The sequence below is a fragment of the Choloepus didactylus genome, chromosome 10 (genome assembly GCF_015220235.1).
Source record: "Choloepus didactylus isolate mChoDid1 chromosome 10, mChoDid1.pri, whole genome shotgun sequence".
NCBI lineage: Eukaryota > Metazoa > Chordata > Mammalia > Pilosa > Megalonychidae > Choloepus > Choloepus didactylus.
Genome location: NC_051316.1, coordinates 85400318 through 85427798, shown reverse-complemented (window position 1 = coordinate 85427798; position 27481 = coordinate 85400318). Strand labels below are relative to the sequence as shown.

Below are 27481 nucleotides of genomic sequence, written 5' to 3'. Positions count from 1 at the left end.
GTGATGGAACTGGGATCCAAACCAGGGCATCTGGCCCCAGAGCATGCCCCTATGATTACACCATCCTGTCTCTGTCTTCCTGTCATCCCACCTCATTCCTGAGCTTCTCTCCAATAGAAGCTTTTTTTTTTTTTTTCCTCCTGTTTCTGAATTCCCTTCCATTCAGAGTTTCTCAGACCTCATATTTCTGGAGATGGTTCTCAATGAACCTGCATATTGGAAATTTTAAGTAAACCCCCAATTCCCTGACAAATGAGATACAAATATACCATAGCTGCATGGTGAAATACAGCAGCAAAGTATTCTTGCATCGCCATTCCCTCTTCCCCCTTCCCTGAGCCTTTCCCTCCTTCTCCCTCCCCAGCCCACAAGGCTTCTCTCCTAGACCTGGAATCTGCCCTCCCCTACCTTCCTGGGAAGAGAGGGAAGTTGGTTTTGGAGGAACCCATGGCTTCACAGCTCTTAAATAAACATTTTACCAGCTAGTTTAGCAGATGCCTAGGGAGACCTGAGAGGGGTACAGAATAGGGACTTTCCACACATCACTTTGGCCAGTGCTCGAGAGATGTCTCAATCCTGCCCACAAAGAACTCCATTCCAGCCTCTGTTTGGGTACCTCTAGCGACAGAGTAGCCCTGGATTTTCACACTCTGGGAAAACAACTCTAGCCTAGGAACTCCAATGTGCCCTTCAGGGCCAAGTATAGACTGAAACACTAAAAAGGAATGAACAGGCCATCTTCCTCTCTTCCTCATTAAATTGTGAATAATAATGCATTTACTTATTCTCCCACTTAAAAAGCTGTTTAAATCCTTTGAAGAATCTTGCAAGGTAGCTTAGCTAGACAGCAGGCAGGGCAATCCAGTGCCTCTGGTGGGGGGGGCCACGGTCTTCCACTCTCCTGTCTTTTGGTCCAGCAAGTAGGCATTTGGGTTGATGGTGTAGTCCTTTGACTGGACATCACTGGCTGCAGTGACACCCCCACATACAAACACTTTGCTGTCCCCAATGGAGCATATAGCATGGGACACATCCAAGGGGCAGTTGTTGGGTAAGAGAGGTACTGTGGTGGTTGTCTTGTTGGCCTTTATCTTCTGCAGGTTAATTTCCACACTCTGCCGGTGGCTGTGCACACAGAGGATGTTGTCTTGATGGAAAGAAAGCAGGGGCCGGTGGTTGAATTCGATGGGGAAAGTGATGCACTGGACCACATCCCCAGTGATGGTGTCAAAGCAGTCCACTACCCCAACCCGAGAGATATAGCCCTTTACCAAACACCGCCCAGTGACAATGTACAGGTTCCGGTCACCCTTGGTGATCACGGCTGTGCCATCCATAGGGATGCTCATCTTCCCTGCCAGGCACCAGGCCTCCTTGCGCTCATCATAGCGGTAGATGTTGGAGACATACCGCCTTGGGGCAATGCTCCCACCTACTGAGTACACTGTCCCCCCACAGGTCACCATGGTGTGGAAGACAAGCCCAATGGGCAGGTCAGGCAGCTTGGTCCAGGAGTTTTCATCCATGTCATACCGCCAGGCTGTCTTTAGTCCTGAAATCTGCTCCGTGGTACCACCAGAAATGTAGATGTAGCGACCAGCAGAGGTGGCACTAAGTGCTGCTGCCCGATAGGGTATCTCCGAAAGCTTCAACCACAGGTTCTCCTGGATGATATAGGCAAACACTCCATCATTGAACTTGCCATGGGCCTTCTGGCCACCCAGGATGACCACTGAATCAAGCAGGGCTCCTTTCCGCTGGTAACTCAGGAGGCTGCATGGCCGCTCCTGCTTGCGGTCCATTAGGACACTCTCAATCAGGGTTGCATGGGCTGAGCTGTTCTCCATGCCCATCAACTTATTGCTGGCAAACATGAGTGTCTTGTTGGAGACAGCATTGAGATTGATGTAATTAAAGAACTTCTTGAAATACTTCTCCCGCTCATCCTTCCTGAAATTCACCCAATCGATGAGTGCACTGAGAGCCTGGTCCTCATTGAGCACGTGCAGGTTTTCATCACGGAGCAGGCGGCCAAAGATGACAGGTGGGCAGCGCATGAAGTGCATGGAGCCCTCAGGACTGGCCCAGTAGTGAAAGTTGTCACGGATGCCAGAATAGGCCAAGTCTGATACCTCTTTGAGCTCAAACAGCTCAGCCAAGAAGAGATAGCGCAAGCAGTTGGCACGACGAATGGACTTAATCAGGAAGTCATTGCAATGGATGCGAAGGCGTGGTGTGTTGAAATACTGGGCCCCACGAAGCAGCTCTTCCACATTCTGCTCCGAGATCACCACCTTGCCACTGTAGAAGTAATCCAGGAGCTGGTCCACTGTGGCAGGACTCAGGTAGTTAGGGTCAATGGTGATAAAGAGTTCATCAGTGGTCTTCATGTCATTGCTGGAGATGAGGCTCTTCACCAGTGGAGAGACAGCCGCCAGCACATTGCGATGTGCAAAGAAGACATGGTGGTCCACGGTCAGGGCCATGTCCCAGTACTCCTTGCGTTTCCTCTGTTTGTTCAGGTTCTGCAGCACAAAGCTGTTGTAGTTTTTCTCGGTGAATTCCAATTTCATGGTGCTTCTTGCTGGCTGAGGCAGAAGCTCAGCAGCAGGTACTGGAGAACAGACTTTCTCAGGCCTTTGGAATTCAGATTGATGGTGATTTGCAGAGCAGTTGACCAGGGAGGAGTTGGGGTGGGAGAGAGGATGATGTCATAGAGTGGATAAGGTCATCACAATGCAGGCCCATGGAGGCCTTTCTCAGAGGCAGAGGGCCTTTCTCCCCTCTCAAGGCATGGCTAGATTTCTGTCCAGGACCTAAAGCTCAAGGCCCAGAGACCAGGAGAAAACTCAGGGATGATCTGCAACTATACCTCAGATTTTCAAACCTGAGTTCAAGAGTTCTTCTGGAAAGTCAGAGTCAGTTTGAGTGGTGTGTGTGTGATTGTGTGTGGGGATGGGTTATGGGTAGGTTTAAGGGGAGGGATGAGGTTTCCAGATCATCCAGAAGAATCCTATTTTACAAGAGGTTAACTAGGCCCAGAGAAGAGAAGGGACTTAGCCAAGATCACACAGCCAGTTGGAAGCAGAGCAGGGGCTTGAACCCAAGTCTTCTGTAACTTAGTACCCTTTCCACCCTTTAGGAAGCTCTTAACTACTCAGTTTTTCCCAGCCTCTGATTCTCAGACCTTGAGGTACCTTTCTCTGCCAAGCTTTCTGGACATCAGAGAAGAAAAGCTCTGTATTTTGGCTTCTGACTTCGTGACCATGGGCACAATTTCTCCTTCTTTAAAATAGAAGGAAAGATGGAGGCCACTCACCAGAGCAGACAGGCCGAGTTAGCTACATGCAGCAGGATAGGGGTGTGGGGGGGCCTCTAAAGCCCTGATTATTGCCATCCTGCACACCGCAAACCAGGACATTTTCTCTGCATTTCCATGTCTCTAGTTGTAAAACGTAGGGGGCTGGGGTGGGTATGCTTTGAACAAGTGTGGAATTGGACAAATCGCTCCGACAATTCCTCATCTGTGAGATGGGAATAATAGTACCTGCTTCAAAGGTTAATGAGAGTTTAAATGAGAAAATGACTACAGAGTAGTAAGCATCGTGTTTCACATGCAGGAAACGTTTAATAAATGCTAGCTGCCTTTATTTTAATACGACATGTGTTCTCCCAGTGCTGGCATTCTTGGTTTCTCCGTTTATGAATACTTGTCATTCTCGTTTTGCTGTTGGCAAGCTGGTGAGAACCGCTCGACCGTTCTGGGAGGGCTCCCTGAGTCTTCTCCGGCCACAGGGTGGGGCTGATGGGCCACCTCCTGCCTTGGAGGGAGCCGGAGGACCGGACGGGCTCTCGGCCCAAAGAGCGCCCCCACCCGTCCCTTGGTACGGCCCCAACCTCTTTTCTAGATGAAAAAGAGCTGCGATGTTTGCTCTTTCCGGGTTTGCTTCCACGCCGCCGCGGGCTCCGCCGTGCAGCTGCGGCAGTTCCGTCCGCTGAGATCCTGCAGTTCATCTGTCAGCATCGGGATCTCACAGTCTGACAGACGTGCAAAAGTAGGAGGTCTCCAAGTATCACCACAAATCCCATCTCCCCACTTTACAGAGCCTCAGAGGAGGCCGCGCGCCCGCCTAGGTTCACACGGCGAGAAGGCTATTGAGCAGCGATTTTCTCCTCGCTGTCTAGAGAGGAGCCGTCTCGGACCCGGGGCATCAGCTCAGGAGGGTTTTGACCCCACTCCCTCTCCCCACCCCGGCCCGGGTGAGTGGCGTGTTCACATACTCGGCCACCTCTGACTCACGCCGACTCATGCGTGCTCTCCCCAGCCTCCTGGCCGGCGTGGGGCCCCCGGAGTTCCCCGGGGCGCGTCTGTGGGGTCGCGGACGGTGCCAAGGGAGGGATAACGACTGACCGGGGCCCTCCACAGAGTGGCAATGTCCTGAGGAGGAGAAGAGCCCAGTGGCCTCACCTGGGCAAGACCTTGGGGGCTCCCAGGAAGGGGCTCAGAACATCCAGGCCGTGGTGGCATTGGCCAGATGGTGTGGATCACACATTGGAAGAAGGCTGAGATTTCAGCCCCTGTTCCACCACGGACTAGCTGTGTGGCTTAAGTAATTCACACCCTGTCCATTCTCTCCCTATGAGAGTAGCTGAGCTCTAGATGCTCCTCCAGCCTGATCCTGTGGGAAGTAGCAATGACTTGACAAAGAAGTAGTCCTCTTGGTACTGATGCCACAGACACCTTCTCACTGCCATTGTCGTCCAGGCCCTTAGGAGAGGCAAGCTGACCTCATCTCCTGGGGCATTTCTGCCAGGAGTAGGGGCTGGGCAGCAGTCCCTGCTGCTTCACAAGCTCCTCTGCCTCCACAACCTTCAGTCTTGGGGTTAGTTGGGTGGAGGGGACCATGCCTCTTTGACTTTTTTCAGGTCTGAGAGCATCAGGTAGGAAGGAGCTCTCATCAGACACATTTACCAGTAAGAAAGTTGGGCCAAGGTGGTGTCAGGAAGACCAGAGAGGATCCGATGGACCTTGTACAGCTGGACAAGCTGAGGCCCAGAGCAGGGAAGGAGCTTACTCAGAATTGCTGAGCTACAAAAGAGACCTGGCAACCTCGTTTTTCTTCTGCTCCTATTGGACTTGTGGGCATTGCTGTCTTCAAGAAATACATTAAAAAAATGAGATTAGTTGCCTACCTACTTGGCCAACTTCACCATCTGGCTCTTCTCCAGCCCTAGAAAGCTCCCCTGTCCCAGCTGTTTTCTTACTCTAGTCAACTGAGGAAAGAGACGCCAGCCTCAAGCAGCTGGCAGCATGCCGGCTTCCGCCACCTGGTTCTGTATGTGTGTGTAGGGGGGTGGCAGATGTCTCTAGGAACCACCAAGCAGCTCATTGATTGATCATGGAGTCCCTGCTGCTTGTAGCCAGTTGCCCATGTATGGCTGGGAAAGGACCTGAACCCAAGGCCCTCAAGCCAAGTCTCTTCACCCCACCCATCCTCAGCTTCCTGCTGGCCCAACTCAGCATCCCCAGCAGAGCTGACCATCTCTAGGGGAGCTGCGAGTTGGCCATGAGAGAAAATCAGAGAACAATTCTCTGTTCCGACAGATGCCTACGAGAGGGGGACCCTAATATTCTGACCTTCAGAGACCATCAGTTGATATATCAATTTGTTGGGAAGCCCTGAAGAAAACGAGGAGCTTATTTTAAAGGTACACAGATTTGGCCTGAAACTGGGAAGCTCAGGAACCATCTCCCTTTTAGTACCTTCACCTCTTTTGTACCTCTAATGACTGGGTTTCCCACTTCTATATATTATCCACTTACGTTTGATTTGCATATAGCTTTGGTTTGCCATGCCCTAATTTGAATTCATGGCATCCTGATTTTTTCAAATCTACTGCAAACTGGTAAATTCTCTCCCAATTTCCTCGCTCCAATTTCTGATATCCATGGCCAGCCTAGGGATTGGGTCAAGGACCCACTCTGTCCGTAGAGCCCTTTGGGGGTGGGTCATATGATTCAAAACATGGCTGCACAGTCCAAGGAGAGGGGCTGGAGATATTTGAGGGCTTGAGTTACTCCAGACAAGAATTCAGAGTCATGTATTGTATCAGTCACCAGTTAAGAATCATGCATGACATCAGACTAAAGGGTAAAGGAAGATATTGACCATGTTTTAAAACTTCTATGTCTATGTGAGACCAAAGGAAGAGATGTTTATTTGGTGCAAAAATCTATATTTTTTGTAGCACACTATAGAATTTAACTTATATGGTCAGTTTAGGCAAACACCATAATTACATGTTACCTTGAATAGTGGGGTGAGATCTGGTTGGTTTGTACAGGGTAGTGTGAAGCCCTGATAGATCCCAGAGTAATTTGGGCAGAGAATTAAACAATATTTGCAAAGCCCCCTTGAGCGACTGAGGAAGAATGTGGAAATATTAAACTTTCCCACCTGGGGAATTCCTGATATTCTCACAATCATTGGGGACTACCAGCTTAGTAGGCCAAGACCTTGATCTTGGGGCTTGCCCCTGTGAAGCTTGTTACTGCAAAGGAGAGGCTAAGCCTACTTATAATTGTGCCTAAGAGTCATCCCCAGAGAACCTTTTTTGTTGCTCAGATGTGGCCTCTCTCTCCAAGCCAACTCTGCAGGTAAACTCACTGCCCTCCCCCCTACATAGGACATGACTCTCAGGGGTGTAAGTCTCCCTGGCAATGTGGGGCATGACTCCCAGGGATGAGCCTGGCCCTGGCATCATGGGATTGAGAAAGCCTTCTTGGACCAAAAGGGGGTAGAGAAATGAAGCAAAATAAAGTATCAGTGGCTGAGAGATCTCAAATGGAGTCGAGAGCTTATTCTTATGCATTATATAGATATCCCTCTTTAGTTTTTAGTGTATTAGAATAGGTAGAAGGAAATACCTGAAACTGTTGAACTGTAATCCAGTAGCATTGATTCTTGAAGATGATTGTATAACGAGCTTTTACGGTGTGACTGTATAGTTGTCAAAACCTTGTGACTAACACTCCCTTTATCCAGTGTATGGACAAATAAGTAAGAAACTAAAGATAAAAAATAAATAATAGGGGTAGATAAGGGGTTAAAACAAAGAATCAGGCATGAATCACACTGGAGGAAGATATACACAAAAGAAAAAGATTTTATTGTTTTGTTAGTCAGTATCCCTGGAAGAAATGAAGAGCACAGCATGAGACTGTGTTCACAGTGCAACATAGACCATCAGAAACGACGTTTCAGGGACTGGCCCTGCTCAGACGCCTGTCTGTAAGCTGGCAACTCCTAACTGCCACCGCCCCCTGTGATCTTAGCAGATGGAGATGCCATGGTTTCAGGAACATTCATCTTGGCATCTGGGTTGGTCCCTCCCTTATGGACTGTGTGAAAATGTATTCAGAACTTTGTATAGTTTGAGGCAAAACACAGAACCAAATTAGCGTCTCTAAGCCCCAGCTTGGGCCATCGCTCTGGAACACTTGGGCCTGTCACACTTTCCAGGAGGCAGCATCACACAGCTGCAGCCACAGCTGTCAGGAACAGGCCTGGGCTTCCACCCTGGGTGTGGGGGAAGGCGGAGGCTGGAGGGCTTCCTCTAGAGGCCCTGCCTGAGCTCACCCTCACCCCCACACTCACTGACATCATGCAGCCAAGGCCGCTTGGCCAAGAGCCCAGGCAGTGTGAGGGGCTCTCTCTCACAGAGCAGGCCCTGGGCCTCCTGACTGTGGGGAGGGGGAAGTTTCAGGCCTAGCCCAGCTCCCCAGAAACAAGAGGTAGCATCTTGAGCTCTGAAATGTCAGAGGATTTTAAGAAAAAAGATTGGGGGTGGGGGAAGGGGTGATGGTGATAGTGGTATTTTGCTACTTAAAGGTAGAAAACTGCAAGGAAGTAGAGCTTTTTTCTCCTCCCACCCCCCCGCCCCGTTTGTTCTTTGGCAATCCCATAAGAGAATTCCAGGAGGCATGCAGGATGACATCATGTCTTACAACTGAGAAATTTCAGCAATTCTGTGAAACCCCTGCCTGTCCCATGTTTCCGATGGAAGCTGCTTTATATTTTCATGCTTAAAGCTGTCTTATATACCACATTTAAATGAGGGTTTGAGACTCTCCTTTATCTAACCAAAAGTAGATTACAATGCATGAAGATCACATAAAATCAACTTCACTTCTCAGCGTCACTAATATTTGTAATACAAAAAGTCCAGGGATGGAGATTAGAAGTATGAAAAGTATAAAAGAAGTTTGCTTAAAAAAATTAAAAAGTGATTTTTCTCCCCAAAGTCCAAATAATTGTGGCCTAGGTAACCATCGGGGTAAATGCTTCATATGCTCGTTCCTTTGATAAGAATGAGTTCATGCAGAATTGTATATCCAAGTGTGTGTACAAGAGACCTTCGCTCACATCACACACACAAGCACATACACCCATAGGGACAAACACACAGCTGAATTTTTGTTTTTCTAGGCACTTGATATCCATGTTCTTAAGTCTGTCACCTTCCCATTACATGTAATAAATTACTTCTTCGGAGGCAGGACATTTTCTTCGAAGAAGCCCTGATTGACAACATTCCCTGCTGGGAAGTATCTGGCCACCACAAATGAGGACCCGTCACTGGCAGATGCCTTTCCCACACCCATCTTCTTCGTATTCTTCCACACCATGGCTGTGAAGTGTCCTGTAGGGAAACAGGCAGGGGAGAGGGAAGCAGGGGAGTCAGCAGAGCCTTCAGAAGGATGTCTCAAGTGATTCTTGAACCCCCACACCACCTTACCAGGCTTGGGGAGACTCGATCTTCACTGACACGGATTAGAGGAAGGAGAGACAAAACACACCGACTGCCAGATTTCCAAACGCATCAGGTCCTCTCAATCAGCCACACAGAACTTACTCGCTTCGCCACTTCCTGATGCCCAAAGGTTTTGTGGTTTCCCAGGGATCTTGACAAAGCCCAGTGACCCCAACAATAAGGATGTCACCCTCCCCAACACCTGCCTCTAACCCTTCTCCCAGACTGCCTTCTTCAAGGTCACCCACCATCTCCATGTTGCTCTCCACTGGTCTCTTTTCATACTCATCTTACTTGACATCTCAGGAACATTTAACACAGTTGACTCCTCCCTTTCCAAAGCACCCTCCTCTCTCAGCTTCCATGATGCCACACTCTCTTGGTATTCCTCCCTTTTCCCTGCCTCCTCCTCCTCCTCTTCTACCTCCTATGTAAATGTTGGAGGACCCCCATTTCCCAGGGCTCAATCCTGGACTCGTTTCTTTTCTCTCTATAACCTCCTTAGGCAATTTCATCTTTTCCTGGCTCCAAAATCTATTTCTCCAGCTCAAACCTCTCTTCTGTGTGCCAGACACAACTTCTTAATTGAAATTTCCACTTGGATGACTCACAGGCATCTCAAATTTAACGTATCCAAACCTCACACTTGATTTTGGTCCTTGCATCTTCCCTTCCCCCCAGTTTTATTGCTCTCCTGACCTTCCGCTTTCCATCAGTGGTTCCTCTATCCACACAATGCCAGGGAGGGGTCTGCATTCTTCTACCTCCCTCACCTTCCCCACTTCAATCCATCATTAAATCCTGAAGAATCTAACTCCAAAATACATCTCAAGTCCATTCACTTGTCTCTAATACACAAACATTTTCTCACTTGGACAATTGCAAAGTCCTCCTGACTGGTTTCCCTGCATCACTTTGGTCCCTCCAATTCATTTTCCACTATGTATCTTGAGTGATCTTTTTTAGCATAAACTAAATTCTTTTTGAAAATAACCAATTTTTAAATGACTTCCCCGTTAAAAAATTTTCCAGTAGCTTCCATGCATCTAGAATGAAAGTGAATGCTTCGGCCTGGTTCCTCCTTTCCATTCCTTGAACACACCAGGTTACCTACCACTCCAGGGCCTGGCACACACTGGCCACTGCGTGAAACACTCTTCTTGTCTCTTAGGTCTCAGATCAAATGTCACTTGTTCCGAGAAGCCTTTCGTAATCACCCTTTTATTTCCTCAACATCCCTCTCCAAAGATATTCATACCACACCCTGTTTTTCTCTTCATAGCATTCTTAGAGTTTGCAACAATATTTGTTTGATTACCCAACTGTTACTTCACTCCACTAGCTGTGAGCACCAAGTGTGCAGTGACCAAGTTGTTTTATTCACCAAACTATACCCAGTACCTTGGCACAGTCTGACACATGAAAGGTGTAAAATAAACTTTTGTCAAATGAATGAATGAGAGTATAAGGAGGAACCATTTTGGACTCAAGATCTACCCTCACCAGCAATGCAGGTCTTCTATGTTTTGACCAGTTTGAACCTTGGCAGGTTATAACTTCCTTCAATTCCCTCTGCTCTGAGCCAAACAACTAGCTTCTTAAGCTACTGCCTCTCCATCTAGGTACTTCTGAGACTTGCTAAAGCTTCTCAGCATCAGCTCCTCACTATTCAAGCTGCTGATCCCCACTCACTGGTCCTTTCAAGCTGCTAAGAGAGCTTAGAGTCTAACTCTCCTCCCCCTCTGGGGTCAAAGGACATGCTGTAATATATTGTCTGCTCAATGGTCATAAGTTTTTCTCATCTCTCAGAAGTAGAGGTTGGGTATTCATCACTCCCCCTTTACTGTTTAGCACCCTAAAGATCCTTTGACTGCCAACCTAGTCAATGGGATATTTACTTCCATGTCACAGGGGTGGCATTCATTTGCTAACCTTCAACAGATGATGTTTCCTCCTACATACCTTGTTAGCAATTGGGCACAAGCCGCATGTCTATCTTGTTGACCACCATATCCCTAGTGTTTAGCACTGGTTTTGGCACATAGTAGATGCTCCATAAATACTGGATGAAGAAAGGAAGAGACAGAGGGAGGGAGGAAAGGGGAAAATTGTAACCAGAGTAGCTCAACTTTCCCAAGGGTGGTTACGAAAGAAAGAGGGTGTGTTGGGGATTAAATTGTGTACCCCAGTGTTAATAAAATCTCTTCAAGATGTTATTTCAGTTAAGGTATGGCCCACCTGAACCAGGTTGGGCTTTCATCTGGATAACTGGAGTCCTTTAGAGGCAGAGTGAATGTCAGATGCAGGGAGAAGCCACGGGGAGCAGCCGGAAGCTGGAAGTCAATGGAACCCGGAAGAGAAAGAAGACACTGCCGTGAGCCTCGCCATGTGACAGAAAAGCCAGGGACCAAGGATCACCCAGCCCCAGAGCGCCATAGTCTTCTGGGAGAAAGCATTGCCTTGCTGACTTCTAGTCTCAGAATCATGAGCCAATAAATTCCTGTTGTTTAAGCCAACGCATTGTATGGAATTTGTTTTAGCAGTCAGGAAACTAAAACAGAGTGATACCCACACTCTTCTAATCCTTCAGGGAAGAGACAAAGTTAGTATCTCCCATTGTGTCTTATATATGGTAGGGACTGAATAAAGTTTCAGTAATAATAAAAAAATAATATAAAATTATATTTTCCTCCTGAAGTTCAACTCCATTTTTATAATTTAAATATTTTGGGTATAATTTATTTCTTTGTCTACACCCACAAAGGATTTGAGGTAACTAAATTCTTTTTGAAAATAACCAAAGATAAACACTAATCAATATAGTTAATCACAGTTGATGTGAAATAACTGAAGCATGAATTAAAGGAAAACAAACCCTATGTACTACTATGCATCTTTACCACTTATCCATTAACTTGTACTACTGACTGCTCAGTAAACTCTGGCTTCCACCTCAGAAGACAGGAAAAACACTTTTTAACCAACTCACCCATCATCTTTCTACTTTTCAGCCACAGCTCTAGGTTTTCAGCAGTGTGCACAAGGTGTCACTGCTTCTACAGGCCATCTTTTCACTGGGACTCACAGCCTCCCCTACACAGGTCTCCTCCAGATACCACACGCTTTATACACCAACCCACCCACTGTCGCTGTCTCCCAGGCAAGGGAGAAGCTGCCGTTTACCCACTGATTGCCAAGAAAATGATGAGAGACACAAAGTGCACATCAGCTGTATGAATGCCTGTGGCAGCCTTTACAAACAGAAAGAACTGCGTAATCTCTCCTCTCACTCGGGAGTTTTCTGTCTCCACAGAGAAAATTAAGTGATGGGTATTGAGAGTTTTATTACAGGACACAACTTCCTTAGCAACCATCAGATACACACTGGTTTCTAATACTCATTGACTAACAAAGCTTCCTCCCTCCCCACCCCCTTCTTTTGCTAAAAGGATTACATCCTCTTCCCTGCCATGGACCCTAGAATATACCTTTGAAAATGACATTAAATATGTTACAGTATATCGTTGAAAGGGAATAATGTACAACAGTAAGAAAGAATGAGAAAGCTTTTTTCGGGATTGATATGGAACAAGTCTGACAATCTGTTGTGTGAAGAAAGCAAGCGCAAAACAGATCATATACTGACACCAGAGTGTAAAAAAGGGAAAAAGAGGAAACATCCATAAATGCCAGTATAAACTCAAATACTTCTGGAATGATACACAAGAAACTGCTAACACTGGTTGCCTCTGGGGAGGGAGAGAGCTGGGGGACAGGGATGGAAAGGAGACTTTTCAACTTATATAGCCATTTGCAGCTTTTGAATTTCGTATCATATAAAAGCAGTCATTACTCAGAATAAACAAACAAACCTACTCATTTAAATAGAATATAACAAAGTAATTATAAGAGAGTTTCTACCACTCGGCACATAGCACAGAACTCTGCCAACTGTGCCCTTCATCACAGGATGCTGACCTGGACGTAGATATTTCAAGCAGTTCCAGAAGCCCTTTCGCCTACATCATAGACCCGGGTTGGAGAACCCTGAACATCGGTGCAGCAAGCGGAAGCCAGGGGTGGAGGCGCCGGGGGAGGGCAAGGCTGGAGGACGGGTCTGAGGATCTTTAAAGGTCGGGCAAGCCCCGATGACACCACAACCCAAAGCCACACTGACATCTTAGGATCAGGCTCTGTCAGTCCCTGGGGCTTGTCCGTGGGCACCTGGGGCAGCACAAGCCCTAGCTGCTTTTCACAGAGCTTTCCTGCTTCTAGGGGTGTGAGATGAAGCAATGGGTGGGATGGGCGGAGAGCGGTCGTGGAAAGCTGAGTTCCATCCCCCGCTCTTGAAGTAGGAGCCCTGGAAAAAGCATCAAGGGGAGGGGAGGGGGCAGAAGCAAGACACAAGAGACGTCCCCTTCTCTCTCTGGGTCTCAGTTTCCTCCTCTGCAAAATGGGAAGCATAAAGCCCTACCTTCAAATGGTGCCACAAGGCTTAAAAGATAGAGGCTTCAAATGGCACTTTACAACTGTCAGTTGGTGTGCACACACGAGAAAGGCTAACAACTTGCTCTGAAACATGATGATTGTTGGTGAATCTTGCTCATAGGAAAAGCGAAGCTAGAAAGTATGAAACAAAATGTTTTCTAGACTCATCTTTATTAAAAGAAGACAAGGTTCTGCCTACACATCCTTAATCACTGGTAGGAGGTTGTTACTGCCCTCCTTTTACTCCCCAATTAGAAATGCCACAGAAACATCAGTTCTCCCTTAAGGCCCTGGCAGCAGCCTGAGTAAACTGAGAGGAGAAATGCCTCGGCAGATGCTTCTACCTCTGTCCCATAGTCCTACCCTCACAGGGTTGCAAGAACTTCTGCCCAAAAGGGTGAGCAGCAAACCACAGGAAACGATGACTGGCTCTGAGAAGGTGTCACTTCCTGCTTCTGAAGAAACCCTCTGGGAGGAAAGGGGGGGCCACAAACGGTTCCACCCATGGGTGGGACAGGGGTGAGCAGAGAATCCCCTTTCCAGTCTCCTGATGCCTGTGGTCAGAGAAGCTCACACCCGCTTCCCACCCCATCCTGTGCTTCAGACAGAGTCTGAATTGGTTTCGTGGAAGGACAAGGACAGCTGGCAAGGCCAGCAAGGGGGCCAGAGGAACCACACAGCATAAAGTGGCTGGTTGGGGCTTTAACAAGCTGAAAGTTTGGCCCTGCCACAGAGGAGGCCCTAGAGAAAGCCGGGGGTTCCCCGGAAGGTTCTTCCCTGCATCTGGATCACCGGCTCTCAGAATGCCCCTTGGAGGACACCCCCTTGTCCCTCTCCCTCGGGGGCAGGAAAGGACAGGAATTGACCCAAGTTCACACAACCACCAGTGCCAGAGCTGAGGTTAGATCCAGGTTTCCTGCTTCCCAAGCTCACCTGAGTCACCAAGTAGAGGGAAGAGGTGAAGAAAGAGTGCCAGGGAGACCCGGGAGTGGGGAACACAGCAGGAGGGAGTGGGGGTGTGAAGGGAGGAGGGAGTTAAAACCAGAAGAGCGAGCAACTGGCCCTTTTCCTGAAGGCCCTAGGGAGCCACTGGCAGATTAATCAGGAGAGCAACACGGACAGACAGGATTTTAGAAGTATTGTTCTGGCTGCTGGAGAGCAGGATGGGTTGGAGGGAAGCCAGGGCTAGAGGTAGGAAGATCAGTTAAAGTGCTAAGGCACCAAGTCAGGAGAGAAGCATTCATTATGCAGCTTTACAAACCCACAGCCTCCTTATGACACACTCTAGTAATCTGATGACCTTTGAACTGAGGGGGCAGGACCCAGCAGCTCAGGTGCTCTTGTCCTGGGGTGACTCTGTGTGTGTGTGGGTGGGTCTGTGCATGTGTGTGTGTTTGAGGAGGTGTTGGGGGAACAGAGACCTTTGCCTTTGGGCAAGGTCAAAAAGAGAAATATGGAAGAGGTAAAAGGGGAGGGAAATGATTGATTATCAGAAGGTTAGTTCTTCTCCAAAGCCAGACACCCAACCTGCAACCCTGCCCAGGGCCAGGCCACTGGGTGAGATCCTGCCACTCACCAGTCCCCGAGGTGAAGCCAGGCTGCTGGAAGTTGTAGTTCTTGATTTCACTGTACCATCTATCAGCCACCTCTTTTCCTGAATGGAGAAGAAACTGCTCTCAAACTCAGTGGCAAAATCAACTCAGCTCTCTACTCCCTCCGTCTTCACTCACCGCAGACCACCCCTCCCACAGTTCAGCACCAATGAGCTGAAACATCGTAGATGTTCCTGGCAGACTCCCAGGGACAACTGCCCATGAGCTTGACCGCGCTGAAGTGAGGGCCTTGGGCACTGTGAAGAGCCCTGGCCTGGGGTCGCGAGGACTCACTGTGCAGTTATGGGCCTTTGTACAAGAGGATTGAATGTATTATAGTCCCAGGGCCTTCTAAAGATGCTCCGAGTTTCTGGGAGATTCTGCCCTCCATCCCACCCTGTGCCTGGCTCCTGAAATAATCACAAGAGAGACTAATTGGGCTGGTGGGCGAGGGTCTCCATACAGGCAGGAGGGATCCCACTTGGAGCATCCAGTGGCTCAGCAGGTGGTGACATGAAAAAACCATCAGCCTTTCCCGGGGAGCTGCTGATCACAGGTCCAGAGCCGGGTGCCTCGGACCTCAGAGCAGTCACTCTCAAACTTTAATGTGTGCATGAATCACCCGGGGGTCTTGTTAAAATACAGATTCTGATTTCAGTCGGTGCAGGGTGGGGCCCATGAGCCTGCATGTCCACTAGGCTCCCGGGTGCTGCTGCTGGTCCATGCACTGCAGTTTGAGTACCAAGGCCTCAGAGAGCCGTTGGCTGCACGTCAGCCTCACCCGGGGAGTCTCTGAAAAACACTGAGACCTGGGCTTCTCCACAGTCCCACTGTATCAGGATCCCTGGAGGAGAGACCCAGCCATAGGCGTTTTAAAGCTCTGTAGAAGATTCCAGTTTGCAGCCGGGGACTAGCTATCTGCTCCCCTCTCTGTACAGATGGGGAGACCGGGACGTGAGGGGGCAGCGAGTTGCTCCGGTCTGCACAGGGAGCCAGCACAAGGCCAGGACGGAACCCTGACTTGCTGCTCAAGGCTCTTTCTGGGCCCGCTCCGGGCGCCCCTGGGTCTGCTGAGGCACAAAGCCTGGGGAGAGGGGAGGATCCCGCAGCCTCCCTCGGGAGCGCGCACACCAGCTCTCCTGGGGGGCACCAAGGACCCGGCTGCACAAGGGGCCCCTGTCAGGCCCTGCCGGGGAGGCCAAGAGGACCATGACGGGGCCTCTCCATTGGGAATGCCCAGGAATGTGAGGCAGGGGAAGGAATGAGTCATTCTCACTGGGCTTTGGAGAAGGCTTCAGAGAATGAGACACTTTCTCCGTTATTTTTCCTAAAAAGCCCCTTCAGGGCCGCCCAAGCCAGGCAGCTGAAGATTGTTTGGTCAGTGTGGTGGGCTCATCATTTCAGGTTGAGAACTTGGATGGAGAAAGTGTCTTTTTCATTATTTTTATCCCCAAGATGTAAAAAGCTCTACTGCTTCTTTTCTGATTATAAAAGTAATACACCCCCCCAGCAGACATTTTAGAAAAATGTATAGAAAGTAAAATGCCTTTGTAGCTGGGGACAGTGCTCTGTACCCACAAAATCAGGCTGAGGCTTTGTACAGAGACGGCCTGTCCCCCCAACCCCCAAGCTCAGCTGGGCAGCTCTTCCAGAAGGGGGGCCGGTCAGTCTGACTCATCTCTGTGTCGCCTGCACCCGGCACAGGCCTGGCCCCGAGCCAGCCATCAGAGACCTTGCAGTGAACTGAAGTTGGACTCTGAGAGACACAGAGGAGAACTTTGGGTTTCCTTTCCCTCGGAGGGCCTGTGCCTCGCCCATAGCAATGAGAAGGGCAGACCTCTGAGATCTCGGAGGGCTCAGGGGCCAGGAGGGGTCTGAGGAGGCCCTGTCCCAGGCCCAGCTCAGGCAGTGGAGACGAGAGCCAAGAACATCACCCACCTGTCTGATCGTAGGATGCCCAGGCCAGGTTCTCCCCGCACTGGCCGCGACTGGACTCCGGGCTGTGCTTGAGGATCCTCGTGCTGGCCAGAGCCTCAGAATACCTGCCAGAGTCCACGGTGCTTCCTCAGAGCAGGCACAGCCCAGGGAAACCCCCTCCCCACCAAGGTACGAACCCCAAAATAGGAAGGCTGAGCTGCCTTTCTGCCCAGGGCTCTCGGAGGAAACACGCGTGAGCATCACACCTACATCGCTTCCGAGCCTCGCCATACTCCCATTTCACAGAGGAGCAAACCAAGGCTCGGAGGAACAAAGGGATTTGCCTAGGTAAGTGGCAGAGTAGCTCTCCAAGCCTGGTTGTATCAGATTCCAAAACCCACGTCCCTCCCACCACCCAGAGCCCCTCAGGTACTGCTGCAGCAGCACCCTGAAGGCCCCGAGGCACCCCAGGGCTCTGGACTCACTGCTGGGCCTCCTGGTTGAGCTTCTTGCAGAGCTTCAGTGGGGGGACGCCGTGCTGCCGCCGGTACTCATTGTGGGCCTTCAGGACCTCATTATTAAACTGCTTAGAGGCTGGAATGATTTCAAAGTGGAGAATGTCTCGGTACAGAGAAAAGACTCATCAGAAGTATAACGGTATGTTTCAGAGCAATGGTCAGTTCAAACCTCAGGCCATGAGATGGGCTGCTGCTCGCCTTCCTACACCCAGCTCCCCAGCCAAATGGGCAACCACGGTGCCCTGCCCCACACCCTTGCTCAGACTGTCTCCACCCCTGACATCAACCTCCACATCTCAGCACATGTGAACCTCGTGGGTCATGCAGGGTCTTACGGGCCATGCTAGGGATTTGGGTCTTTATCCAAGGCAACGGGAAGCCACTGAAGGGTAGGGAGCAGGGGAGTGAACTGATTAGGTTTGTGTTTTGGAAGAGCCTGTTGGCTGCTGAGTGGAGGATGGGCTGGAAGAGGTGCAGAGCAGATGTTGGGGGCCGGACAGTCGGCAACAGGACTTCTGAAAGAAAATGTTCGAAGGAGAATGGAAATCTCAGGAAGGACCTATGGTGGGCACTGGGAAGGGCTGGAGTTGGGAGCACAGAGAGAAGAGGCCTGGCTGGGGTGGAGGGTGCCCACACTGGGCCAGTGGGACCAAGAGGACAGAGGGACAGACAAAGAGGGAGAAGAGGATCCTGGCAGGGCAGCTTTGGGGAAATGGAGTGAGGGGAGAGAGTATAAGAGAAAGTGGTGGCAATGGTGGGGGTGATGGTCAGCTGGGCCCAGGGCTGCAGTGGGGGAAGAGATGGGGCTTGCACACAGTGGGGTCATGACCTCAGAAAGGGCAAGGTCAAGGGGACTGGGGTTAGGGAGAGAATAAGTGGGTGAAGCCAAGGGCTGACAAGTCCAAAAGCAGACAGATCCAATTTGGATCTGAAATGGGACCCCATCCATCCAACATCCTCCCGCCACACCTCCACCATTCATCCACTGTTCTTCCACCCATCCATTGATTCATCATCCGTCCAGCATCCTCCACCATCCAATCCCCATGCATTCACCCATTCACTCATCCATCTGTTCTTCTGCTCCCTGAAGGCCTCCTCTGTGCCAGGTCCCGCATCCTGCCCTCACAGAGCTCACACACTAGAAGGAAGACTGCACCAGCAAACAGGGTGTTAAGTCCCAAGGAGCACGTGAGCACAGGTGCAAGGAGAACTCAGAGAAGAGTGACCTGAAACAGCTGGGGGATCAGGGAGGTGGTGACACCGGATTTGAGACCACAAAGAGGGCTAGAGAGGAGTTACCAGGCTAAGATTGTGAAGGCGCTGAGTGCCAGTCTTAGGAATTTGAGGAATACCGTGTGGAAATGGGGGTCAGTTGGGTGAGCTGTGAGTGACAGCCAGGGGACCCTTAGACTGAGCTGCCCCGCCCCCTAAGGCCTGGCAGTGGCTAGTGGACAGGAAGGGTGAACACCAGAGCATGAAGGAAGCACTGCTCCAGGTCATGTTTATTAGTCACCTTTCTTCTCGGCTGCCTTGTCATCCCAGAGGCTGAGGGGATGAACCCACAGGGCGTCCGCTTCCCCTCCCCCTCAGCCAGATCTCCCTGTCTCCTGGGCCTTCAAATCAAACCCACTGGGCCTCTAAGGAGAAGACGCAGGGCTCATCCTCAGGGTGCTTCAGGCGAGATGCAGGCCCAGGAGAGTGAAGACAACTGCATGTCATTAGCTTGGGCAAACTGGCCAAGGGGTTTCTAAAACACTGAGAAAGGGTGGTACTGATCTTGAGTACTCGAGGACTCGGGGGCTCCAGGGAACCATCTGGTGAGGTCTGATTACAGTAATGAGGGGCGTGGACAGGGACCATAGGCAGGTCCCCAAATGCCAAGACTTGGGAGGTTTTGGTTAACAGGCAGAGATGGGGAGACGTTGTGGACAAATGTGGGGAAAATGATGAAACCATGGGGTAAATGGGCACAAGGCAGAGGGCAAAGCCACAAACCATCAGGTCCTTGTGGCCAAGAGGAAGGCACGGCCCTTGTTGGTATGAAAGACAAAGATTTCAGGTTGAGCATGTAGCAGTATTTGGGACAGTGGATTCAAAGAGGCCTTTAAAGACTATCTTATGTAGAAATGGTGGGAGCCACAGCAACTTGTGGGAACTGGCTGGGGGTCTTGGATATGATAGGCTAAGAAGGAGTCAGCAGGGTGGCGTGGCAGCCAGAAACCCACGGGCTCCTGGGTGAGGGGCGTCTTGCACTGCATGAGCTGTCTGTAGCTGATGATTTACTAGCCTGGCCCCTGCTTAGTTTGGGAGGCAGCTCAATTTGGATTTGTGTCCAGAGGTAGTGATGAGGTGGGGAAGTGACTGGAAACAGGATCTCTTAAGGAATGGTTGCAAGTACTGCGTGTTCTCATCTGGAAAAGAAGAGACTTAGGAGAAGACACAGCAGTTGGCCGTGATGAATTCCAAGGCCCCAGAGGGCAAAGCTGGGGCCAGTGGATGGAAGGGGCAGGGAACCAGATTACAGTTCAGCCTAAGAACAGCCTTTCTCTCAATCATAGCTTTCTGAACACTGACAGGGCAACCTCACAAGGTAGTGAGTTCTCCATCATCAAGCAGATGAGCCTTTCTCAGAGGGATTCAGGCACTGGGTAGAGGGGCCAGTCAGGTGACCTTCAAGACCTTCTAATCTGTAGACAAGATGACCGACTGATCCCAGACTTCCAGGATTTACAGTTTCTCTAAGGAGACTGAGTGGTCCAATACAGTGTGGGTGCAGGGGCATGGATGGGCCCACCCCCAAGTCCCTTCCAGCACCCATGTCCCAGACAGGCCATGGCGGGTCTAGTAGGACTGAGTGGACGGGCACTGGTGACCACAGATGTATCAAGGAGGGCTTCCTGGAGGACGTATTCCTAGATCAGGAGGAATGAGACAAGGCAAAGGGCCCAGAAAAGGCAAGGATGGGAGGACCCAGACCCCTGGGGCTGTGAGGAGCAGGTGGAGATAAGGAAGTGAGAGGAAAGCTAAGGGGAAGCCAGTTTGAGGGTAGCCCTGATGGCCAGACAGTTTACATTGCACCCCGCAGTGCTGTGGGCCCTGCGGTCTCCTTGGCAAAGAGGGACATATAAGGCTGCTAAAAACTAGGTCACTGCACTCCCAGAATATGGAAGTAAAAGGGAAACAAAAGTGAAAGTTCCTGTGCCCATCCCAAGCTTGGTGCCCAGAAGCCAAAGCTGGATTTTGTTCCCAGCAGGGCTAGGTTCCCTGGGCCAAGGTTCTCAGGAAGAGGTCAAGAGATCTCTCTCGTGATTAGGAGGGGAGGGGGCACGGGGGCCCAGGCCTTTTGCTAGCCCCTGGAGTCCCCTCCCACCATGGCAGCCAGCCCCGGCTCAGGTGCCTCCTCTGAGCAGGGCTTCAGCCCTGGGGGAGGCAAGATATGGCCAGTGACCACACCCTGGCTTCTGTAGAAAAATTTGAGAACACAGATAAGCATAAGGAAAAAAAGGTCACAGAAATACCACCTGTCCCTGTGTTAGGCAGAGAGAGTCCTCACAGTAACCTCATGATGGGGGAAAGCCATCCTCATTTTGTGGGAGGGTAAACTGAGGCTCAGAGCGGTCACATGGCCTCTGAAGGATAGCCTGGAATGTGTGAGGGTCAGGCCTATCTGTCCTCTGCTGGCCCTTTCTTCTGCTTGCTGACCAACCATTTCATTCATTCACTTCTCATGCTCTGTGGGAGCTCCCACAGCTGTACCCTTTTATTTGGATGGGGAAACTGAGGAGCGAGGAGTGAAGTAAGCTGCCCAGCTTGTCCAGGGGTGGGTCTGTCGGGAGGGGGACCAGGTCTGAGGCAAAGCCCCTGCCCTTGGTCCCCACACCATCCCCCAAGGGGCATGAGACAAAGGGCAGTAGGCTGGGAAGGGCAGCCAGACCCCGGCTTAGTGGGACAGCTGAGGGGTAGAGGAAAGCAGGCCCAGGGTTGGCAGCTGCCTTCAAATCTCTGAAGGAAGGAAGAGGAGGAAGGAAGACGAGAAAAGAACTGCGATTTCTCAAGAGCCTTCTCTGTGCCAAGCCCTTTCTAGTCTGACCTGCCCAAGGGGCCTCAAAGAGCTAGTCAGGGACTGAGGAGTAGAAGCTACAGGGGGCAGATCTGGGGCTGAAACTAAAGGTCAGCTCTGCTAAAAGGGGGAAGTTGCTGCCTGGACGTGGTGAGCTTCCTGTTCCTGAGGAAAGGGGGCAAGGCTGGGCTGTGTCTGTGGGGATTGAGCGGTTCAGGCATCCTAAGTGGGGCTGAACTGGGGGTCTTTAGGGCCTCTTTGGGGCTTGAGCCTCTGCTGTGTGATAAGGATTCTGAGCAGGTCTGTGGCCCTCCTCCCAGCCTTGGCTTTGGCTGGGGACAGGCTCATCTGCATGGGTCCTTCTCCCCTGCAGCCTCGCTGAGTGCAGCCCGCCTTGTCTCTCTGCCCTCTCCAGACTCCCCATCAAAGAGGCCCGTGGCAGTCAGGCCTGCTGAAGGCAGAGGCTGGGGCAGGAAGTGTGAAAAGGCCTCTTCTGTCCCCTTGGCGAGAGGCAGCCTGGACCTGCCTTTGAGGCAAATCTGGTTTTGCTTGTTTATCAGGAGAAAAGAATAAAAGAGTTGCGGCGTGGGGGTGGGGATGGGGGGTATGAGTTCCACACGGTAGTTCCTGCTCCTTAAGCCTGGGTTCCAGGAAGTTCAAGAGGCAAATCCCAGCTCTGCTTTTCACCAGTTATGTGACCTTGGACAAGTTATTTAACTGCTCTTTGCCTCATTTCCCTCTTATATAAAACAGTGATAACAGAAACTACCTCATAGGGTTGTTGTGAAGCGTAAGTGAATTAATCAATTTAAATGCTTTACAACAGTTCTGGGATACAGTCAACACTTGTTAAACGTCATCTGTAATTACTGTAATTACTGCTAGCCTGAGGCCTAAAGACCTCCGGGAAAAACCTGCTCCAGTCGGATCCTCTGGGGTGAATGTGAGCAGAGCTGCAGGTATGTAAATGGATCTTTGAGGACATTTTTGGTACTTTGGAGCTGGGTTGTTTGCTGAGTGAGTGAGTGAGCAAGTGAACAAATGAATGAGATCTCACACCAGCACAGGGAAGACACAGGGACAGGCTTCCTCTCCTCATTTACAGATGAAGTAGCTGAGGTCCTTGGGGTGAGGAGTGGGAATGATTCCACATCAGAGCCAGGTCTAAGAATGGCCCCTCTCGCCAGCCCCTCCCCTGCCCCAAATCTCCCACTCTTTCCAATATACATATATCTCCTGCGTTCTAACGGCAAAAATGATCTCCCAGGAAAGGTTGATCCCCACGTTCTGGAGGATTTGCCCCAGGCTTCCCCCCTCTCCCCACCCAGGCAGGGGGGAGAGGTTGCTCTGATCAGCAGAGGGCCCCCACCCCCATTCTCCAGCCCATCAGCCACTCACCCCCCTCGAGGTACTGGGCAAGCCCCTGCCCCTCTGGGCCCCAGGTTCCCCTGAATGATGTCTTTTTCAGAATGTCTTCAAAGCAGGGATTCCCTTCCTTTGAATGAATTCTTCAACAAAATCAAAAGAGGAAATGGAGCTGCTGGGGTTGGCTCTGTCCACATGGCCCCCCTGCATGAGGGCCTCGCTCAGTAGAAAATTCCTGGTCTAGTTGTTCCCTAAAGGCCTTTCTACTCTGACATTTTCTGGAGCTGGGAAATGTGAGGTGAGGAATAACAGGATTCTTAAGACAACGTGTGGAGGCACCTGGTAGGTGGAGGGAGGAGGTCAAGTGGTCATTGCGGCAGAGGGGAGAACATACAAGCCTGGAAGTCAGAGAGCTGGGTTCAGATCCCAGTTTATCCACTTACTGGACAAGATGGGAGCTTGGGCAAGGTACCAAATCTCTGTAAATCTAGAAAATGGGTTGATAATAACTGCCTTGCAGGACTATTACAAAGCTTGGCAACATACACATAAAATACCTAGTTCCATGCCTGGCATGCAGTAGGAGCTTAATAATTGGTAAACATTATTATTAGGGGCAAGAGGCTTGTACTGTTTCCATAGATTTTTGTTAAATCTTCTCTTGTTTGTTGCTATCCCTCCCTCTCACTTAATGAATACTGAAACTTTATATAATTATGAACAGTGAATTATGATTATGAATACTGGAACTTTATATAATCATATGTGTATATGTTGGATGCTGGGGTATTGGAATGGCTGGAGAGGGGTAGATGACATGGTGGAACTGTGGCCTATGGCATCCTTTGGGATTTGCTCTGTGGCTGCTCGTTGAATTGTGCCTCTGGGGTTTTCACTTTTCTGTATATACCTTGCATTGTGTAATGGGGAAGGGACTGAGACTGTGGGACTGTAATCCATGGCAATTTTTGAAATTACCTAAATAAGTGCTTGTTGAGCAATACATTGAAAGATAACAACTTTCTGTCGTATTTTGCAGTAACGGGAATGGCTGAAGTTGTGGAGCTATGACCCATGGCATTCTTTGGGGTTTGCTCTCTAACTGCTTGTGGAATCATACTTTGAGAGTTATCACTGTTAGGTATATATGTTGAAGTTCACAATAAAAAGAAAAAAAAAGAAAAGAAAAGAAATGTTTGCCCTGAGTCCCAGGCCATTGTCTTTCTCTTGACTCTATTCCACTTGCTGTAATCTGAAGCCCAGTGGGGAGATCAGGGTTAGGAGCAGGACCTGGAATTCTGGGCCAAGTATCTTCTGGAATTTAGGCTTAGTTGTGTGATGATTTTTCTGCAATGTCTGATACCCTAGCAGCTCTTGGGTGTATCTATGGTAAAAGATTAAAGAGACTGGCTTCTATGTGGTAATGAGGAAACTGAGGCCCAGAGGAGGCAGGGACAGACTCCTTATGACTGCCTATATGGCATTACACAAAGTCCCTGTGCGGATACTCATCTGCTAGTGATGCCTGACCTGAGGTCTGGTGGCCTGGAACTTCAAGGTTGAGCCTGTGCTGAGGGCCTACTGGGCCTGGATCAACCAGAAAAGCCATTTTCTCTTGGGGACTCTTAGGGGAGCCAGACACTGTCCAGGGGGCTCACAGTCCCATGGGAGAAGTCAAATAAAATGCATGTGGCAATGAGAGAGATAGGCCTGGGTATGGATGTGTATGGTAGTGGTGGCGGGGAGGGGAACACCTGCCTGAACCAGACCTAACCTGCTTTCTGCTACTGTCCCCCTCCTGTCTTCCGAGTGAGAAGTTGTTCTCCTCTGAACCTGTCCAACTCTGCATCTCCAGTCTTAAAGGCATCTCTGCTGTCCTATACCCAGAGTCACGCTTCTGATCCTTTCCTCTCATTCACCAAGTCTTCTCGAGGTCACCCTCTTGCAGATCCATCCTCTTCTCCAGCCCCCACCCCTGCCCAAGATGCCTCTATCATTGCCTGCTTGGGTGATTGTAGCAGGTTCCCCCACTGGTCGGTCCCCCATCTCCACTCCCTGCTCATCCCATCCACCCTCCCTGCTGGCACAGCTCTAGTCCTCCCACTCCCAGATCGGTGCCCTTCAGTGGCTCCCTAGAACACGTAGGATAGAGTTCAAATTCCTAAGACCTTCCGAGATTTGGCCACCCCTTCCAGGAAGCCTTCCATGGGTTCCCTTGCAGAGGAGAGCTCCTCTATTGAGCTCACCCTTCTTCACCTGCACCTATCTTGTGGTTTGGTTTACATTCCTTCTCCTACTGTAGCCATGTGGTGCCTCTATATCTCCCTAATCAGCTTCATTTATACATTTCACAATCCAAATGAACACTCCTGAGAAGAGTGGCCACGCCCTCCACTGCACTGGGTCCACAGCTTGGTACAGAGCTGATACATGGCCAAATGGAAGGAAGAGAGGAAAGTATGGGTAGACGGATGGATAGATGGATGAACAGATCAAAGGAGGGACAGAGCTGAATATTAGCAGTTCTGACAAACTGATTCTTGGGGAAGAAGCCAGAAATAATAGATTGAAATGTAGCTTTACAGAATATGGGTTTTCTCCCAAATCTGAAGAGAAGGGAGTTGATTTCCCAAGTAGAGATCTCAAAATGCTCTCTCTTTTGCCATGCTCTTGCCTCATCACCACCCATCACTCTCTTCTTTAATTACAAGACAAACCCCTATATCAGGATTCCAGAACTGCAAGGGACCCTGGAGATCATCTGGGCAACCCTTATTATACAGATGGGGAAAATGAGTTGCAGGGGGAAAGAGTCTTACTCAAGAGCACACAGCAAGTGATTAGCAGAGTTGGGGCCAAAAGCCAGATCTGTCGCTACAGCCCAACAAAAGGCAGGATAGGACCAATGCCATAGAAAGCCACTTACTCCCACCGTTGGCATCACACTAGCCCTAGAAATGGGACAGTGTTAAATGACTCCAGATCTTGGAGGACAAATTCAAGAATCCCTTTTGAGACTGACAAGCCCAGTTTTCCCTGAAGCAGGGCTTCTGAGCTCTGTTCATTTCAACAGCTGTTTATGAAGAGCTTCCTGTGAGTTGGGAACTATACTAAGATAAACCTGTTCCCTAACTGCCAGCAGTGAGCAGTCTGTGGGAAACAGACCTCTGGCTGGATACCTGTCCAAGCAGACTGTGGGAGGGCTGCAGCGCAGGTACACAGGGTAAGGCCCTTGCCCTGCCTGGGGGCTTCCAGGATGAGCTCCCAGGCCAGGAGTTGAGCCTAGAAGGATGGGGAGGATTTCCAGCCCCAGAGAAGGGGGAAGGGCCAGTGGTGGTGGAGGTGAGTGCTAGGAAAAGGAACTGAGGGGAAGGGAACAGCAGGACAGAGTACACTCAGGATGGCTGTGCTAGAGGTAAGAGGTGATAACCAACTCCCAGAGCCGGGGAAGGCGCATTTGGAAAATGTGCACTTTTCCAACCTGCTGACAATGGGATGGAAGGTGTTGGGCAGGGAGTGACAGGATGAGCTCTGTGAGCATTTTAGAAAGCTCACCCCAGCGGCCACAGTGGAGAGGATGGGCTGCCACAGGCCAGCGGTATAGCAGTACAGCTGTACCAGGGTGGAGCCAGAGCCTGGCACAGGGCGTGGCACACAGGGGACCCTCAGGGGAGGGCCAATAAACAAAAGAATGCAAAGGATGCTCAGAGTTGTTCTTAGGAGGGTTGGATGGGGCAAGCTGGTGTCACAGTTTGGTGGCTTTTTCCAACTCTTAAACTCTGTGCTCATCCGGAAACAAAGCAAAAGCCACGCCTTGGACCCGCGCTGAGCGCTAATCCCATCAGCGCCTGGACGCCCTCCCTGACGCAATCTCTGGCTTGCAGACAGGGGGACCCTCCCTCGGTCTCGCCTTCCTTCCCCCTCTCCTAGCAGCCTGATGGCCACCCCGGCCTCCCGGCTTCCCGGATGCCTCGGAAACTGCCCGCGCTCGCCTTGGGGCGCTTCGCCCCGTGCGCCCCTCCACCCGCACCCTGGCCCAGCCTGCCGCGGAGAAGGGGGACGGCGAGTGTCTGGAAGCCCGGGGTCTAGAGCCAGCCCCCACCCCAGACCCGGCCGGCCCGGCGGTCTCACCTGACTTGCCCATGGCCGGCTCGGTGCGCTCCTCGGCTCCCTCTGCGGCTGCGGCTGCGGCTGCGGCTTCGGCTGCGCTCCGTCTTCGCCCCGCGGCGCTCCCAGTGTGGAGGAGGCCGGGCGGCCGCAGCCCCTCCCCCGGCGCGGCCCGGCCCCCGCCTTATATGGCAGTGACAGCTGCAGGCAGAGGCTCCTGGGGCCACCCCGCGGGCCGCCCGGAGGAGGCGCAGCGCGCCCCGCGAGCCTCTCGGCCTGCGTCTGAGAACTTTCCTCGTTGCGCCCCAAAGGGACCTCGGCGACTGCCTGGCCTCCCGGATCTCAGCCCCGAGATGTCCCCTCTCCGGACGGCAGAGCGTTGGGTGGGGGTCGGGGGTGGGGTCTTTAGGGAAGCCAGCTCCTCCCCCGGGATGCCCGGTAGCTCCTCAGCGGCTGGCGCGCTCCGAGGACCTCGGTGCCCTGTCACTGCGTTGGGGACGGTTCCGGCTGGTACCGCCAGGGGTTGATGTTCCCCCTGCCTCAATTCGACCCCCAACATACCTTAAGGCCAGAGTCGGTCCCTTTCCCTCCCCAGCGACATCAGGCTGGGAAGGGCG

General features: G+C 50.9%; 2 protein-coding genes across 3 annotated transcripts; both read right to left on the bottom strand.

Annotated features, from left to right (window-relative positions):
* Positions 1–836: 836 nt before the first annotated feature.
* Positions 837–2573, bottom strand: CCIN (calicin). The gene has a single exon (XM_037798388.1). The coding sequence runs from the start codon at positions 2571–2573 to the stop codon at positions 837–839; it is 1737 nt and encodes a 578-aa protein (XP_037654316.1).
* Positions 2574–7142: 4569 nt separating this feature from the next.
* Positions 7143–27031, bottom strand: GLIPR2 (GLI pathogenesis related 2). 2 transcript variants are annotated; one of them, XR_005210660.1, is made up of 6 exons: positions 26889–27031; positions 17297–17405; positions 16833–16936; positions 14879–14956; positions 10777–10876; positions 8580–8703 (listed from the first exon to the last, which is right to left on the bottom strand). XR_005210660.1 is itself a non-coding variant. In XM_037797622.1 (5 exons), exons 1-5 carry the CDS (start codon positions 26899–26901, stop codon positions 8543–8545), a joined length of 465 nt encoding a protein of 154 aa, XP_037653550.1. In that variant the 5' UTR covers positions 26902–27029; the 3' UTR covers positions 7143–8542. The 2 variants fall into 2 exon arrangements, 1 of the variants encoding a protein (XP_037653550.1); XM_037797622.1 differs by lacking the exon at positions 10777–10876 and having other exon boundaries at positions 7143–8703; positions 26889–27029.
* Positions 27032–27481: the final 450 nt, after the last annotated feature.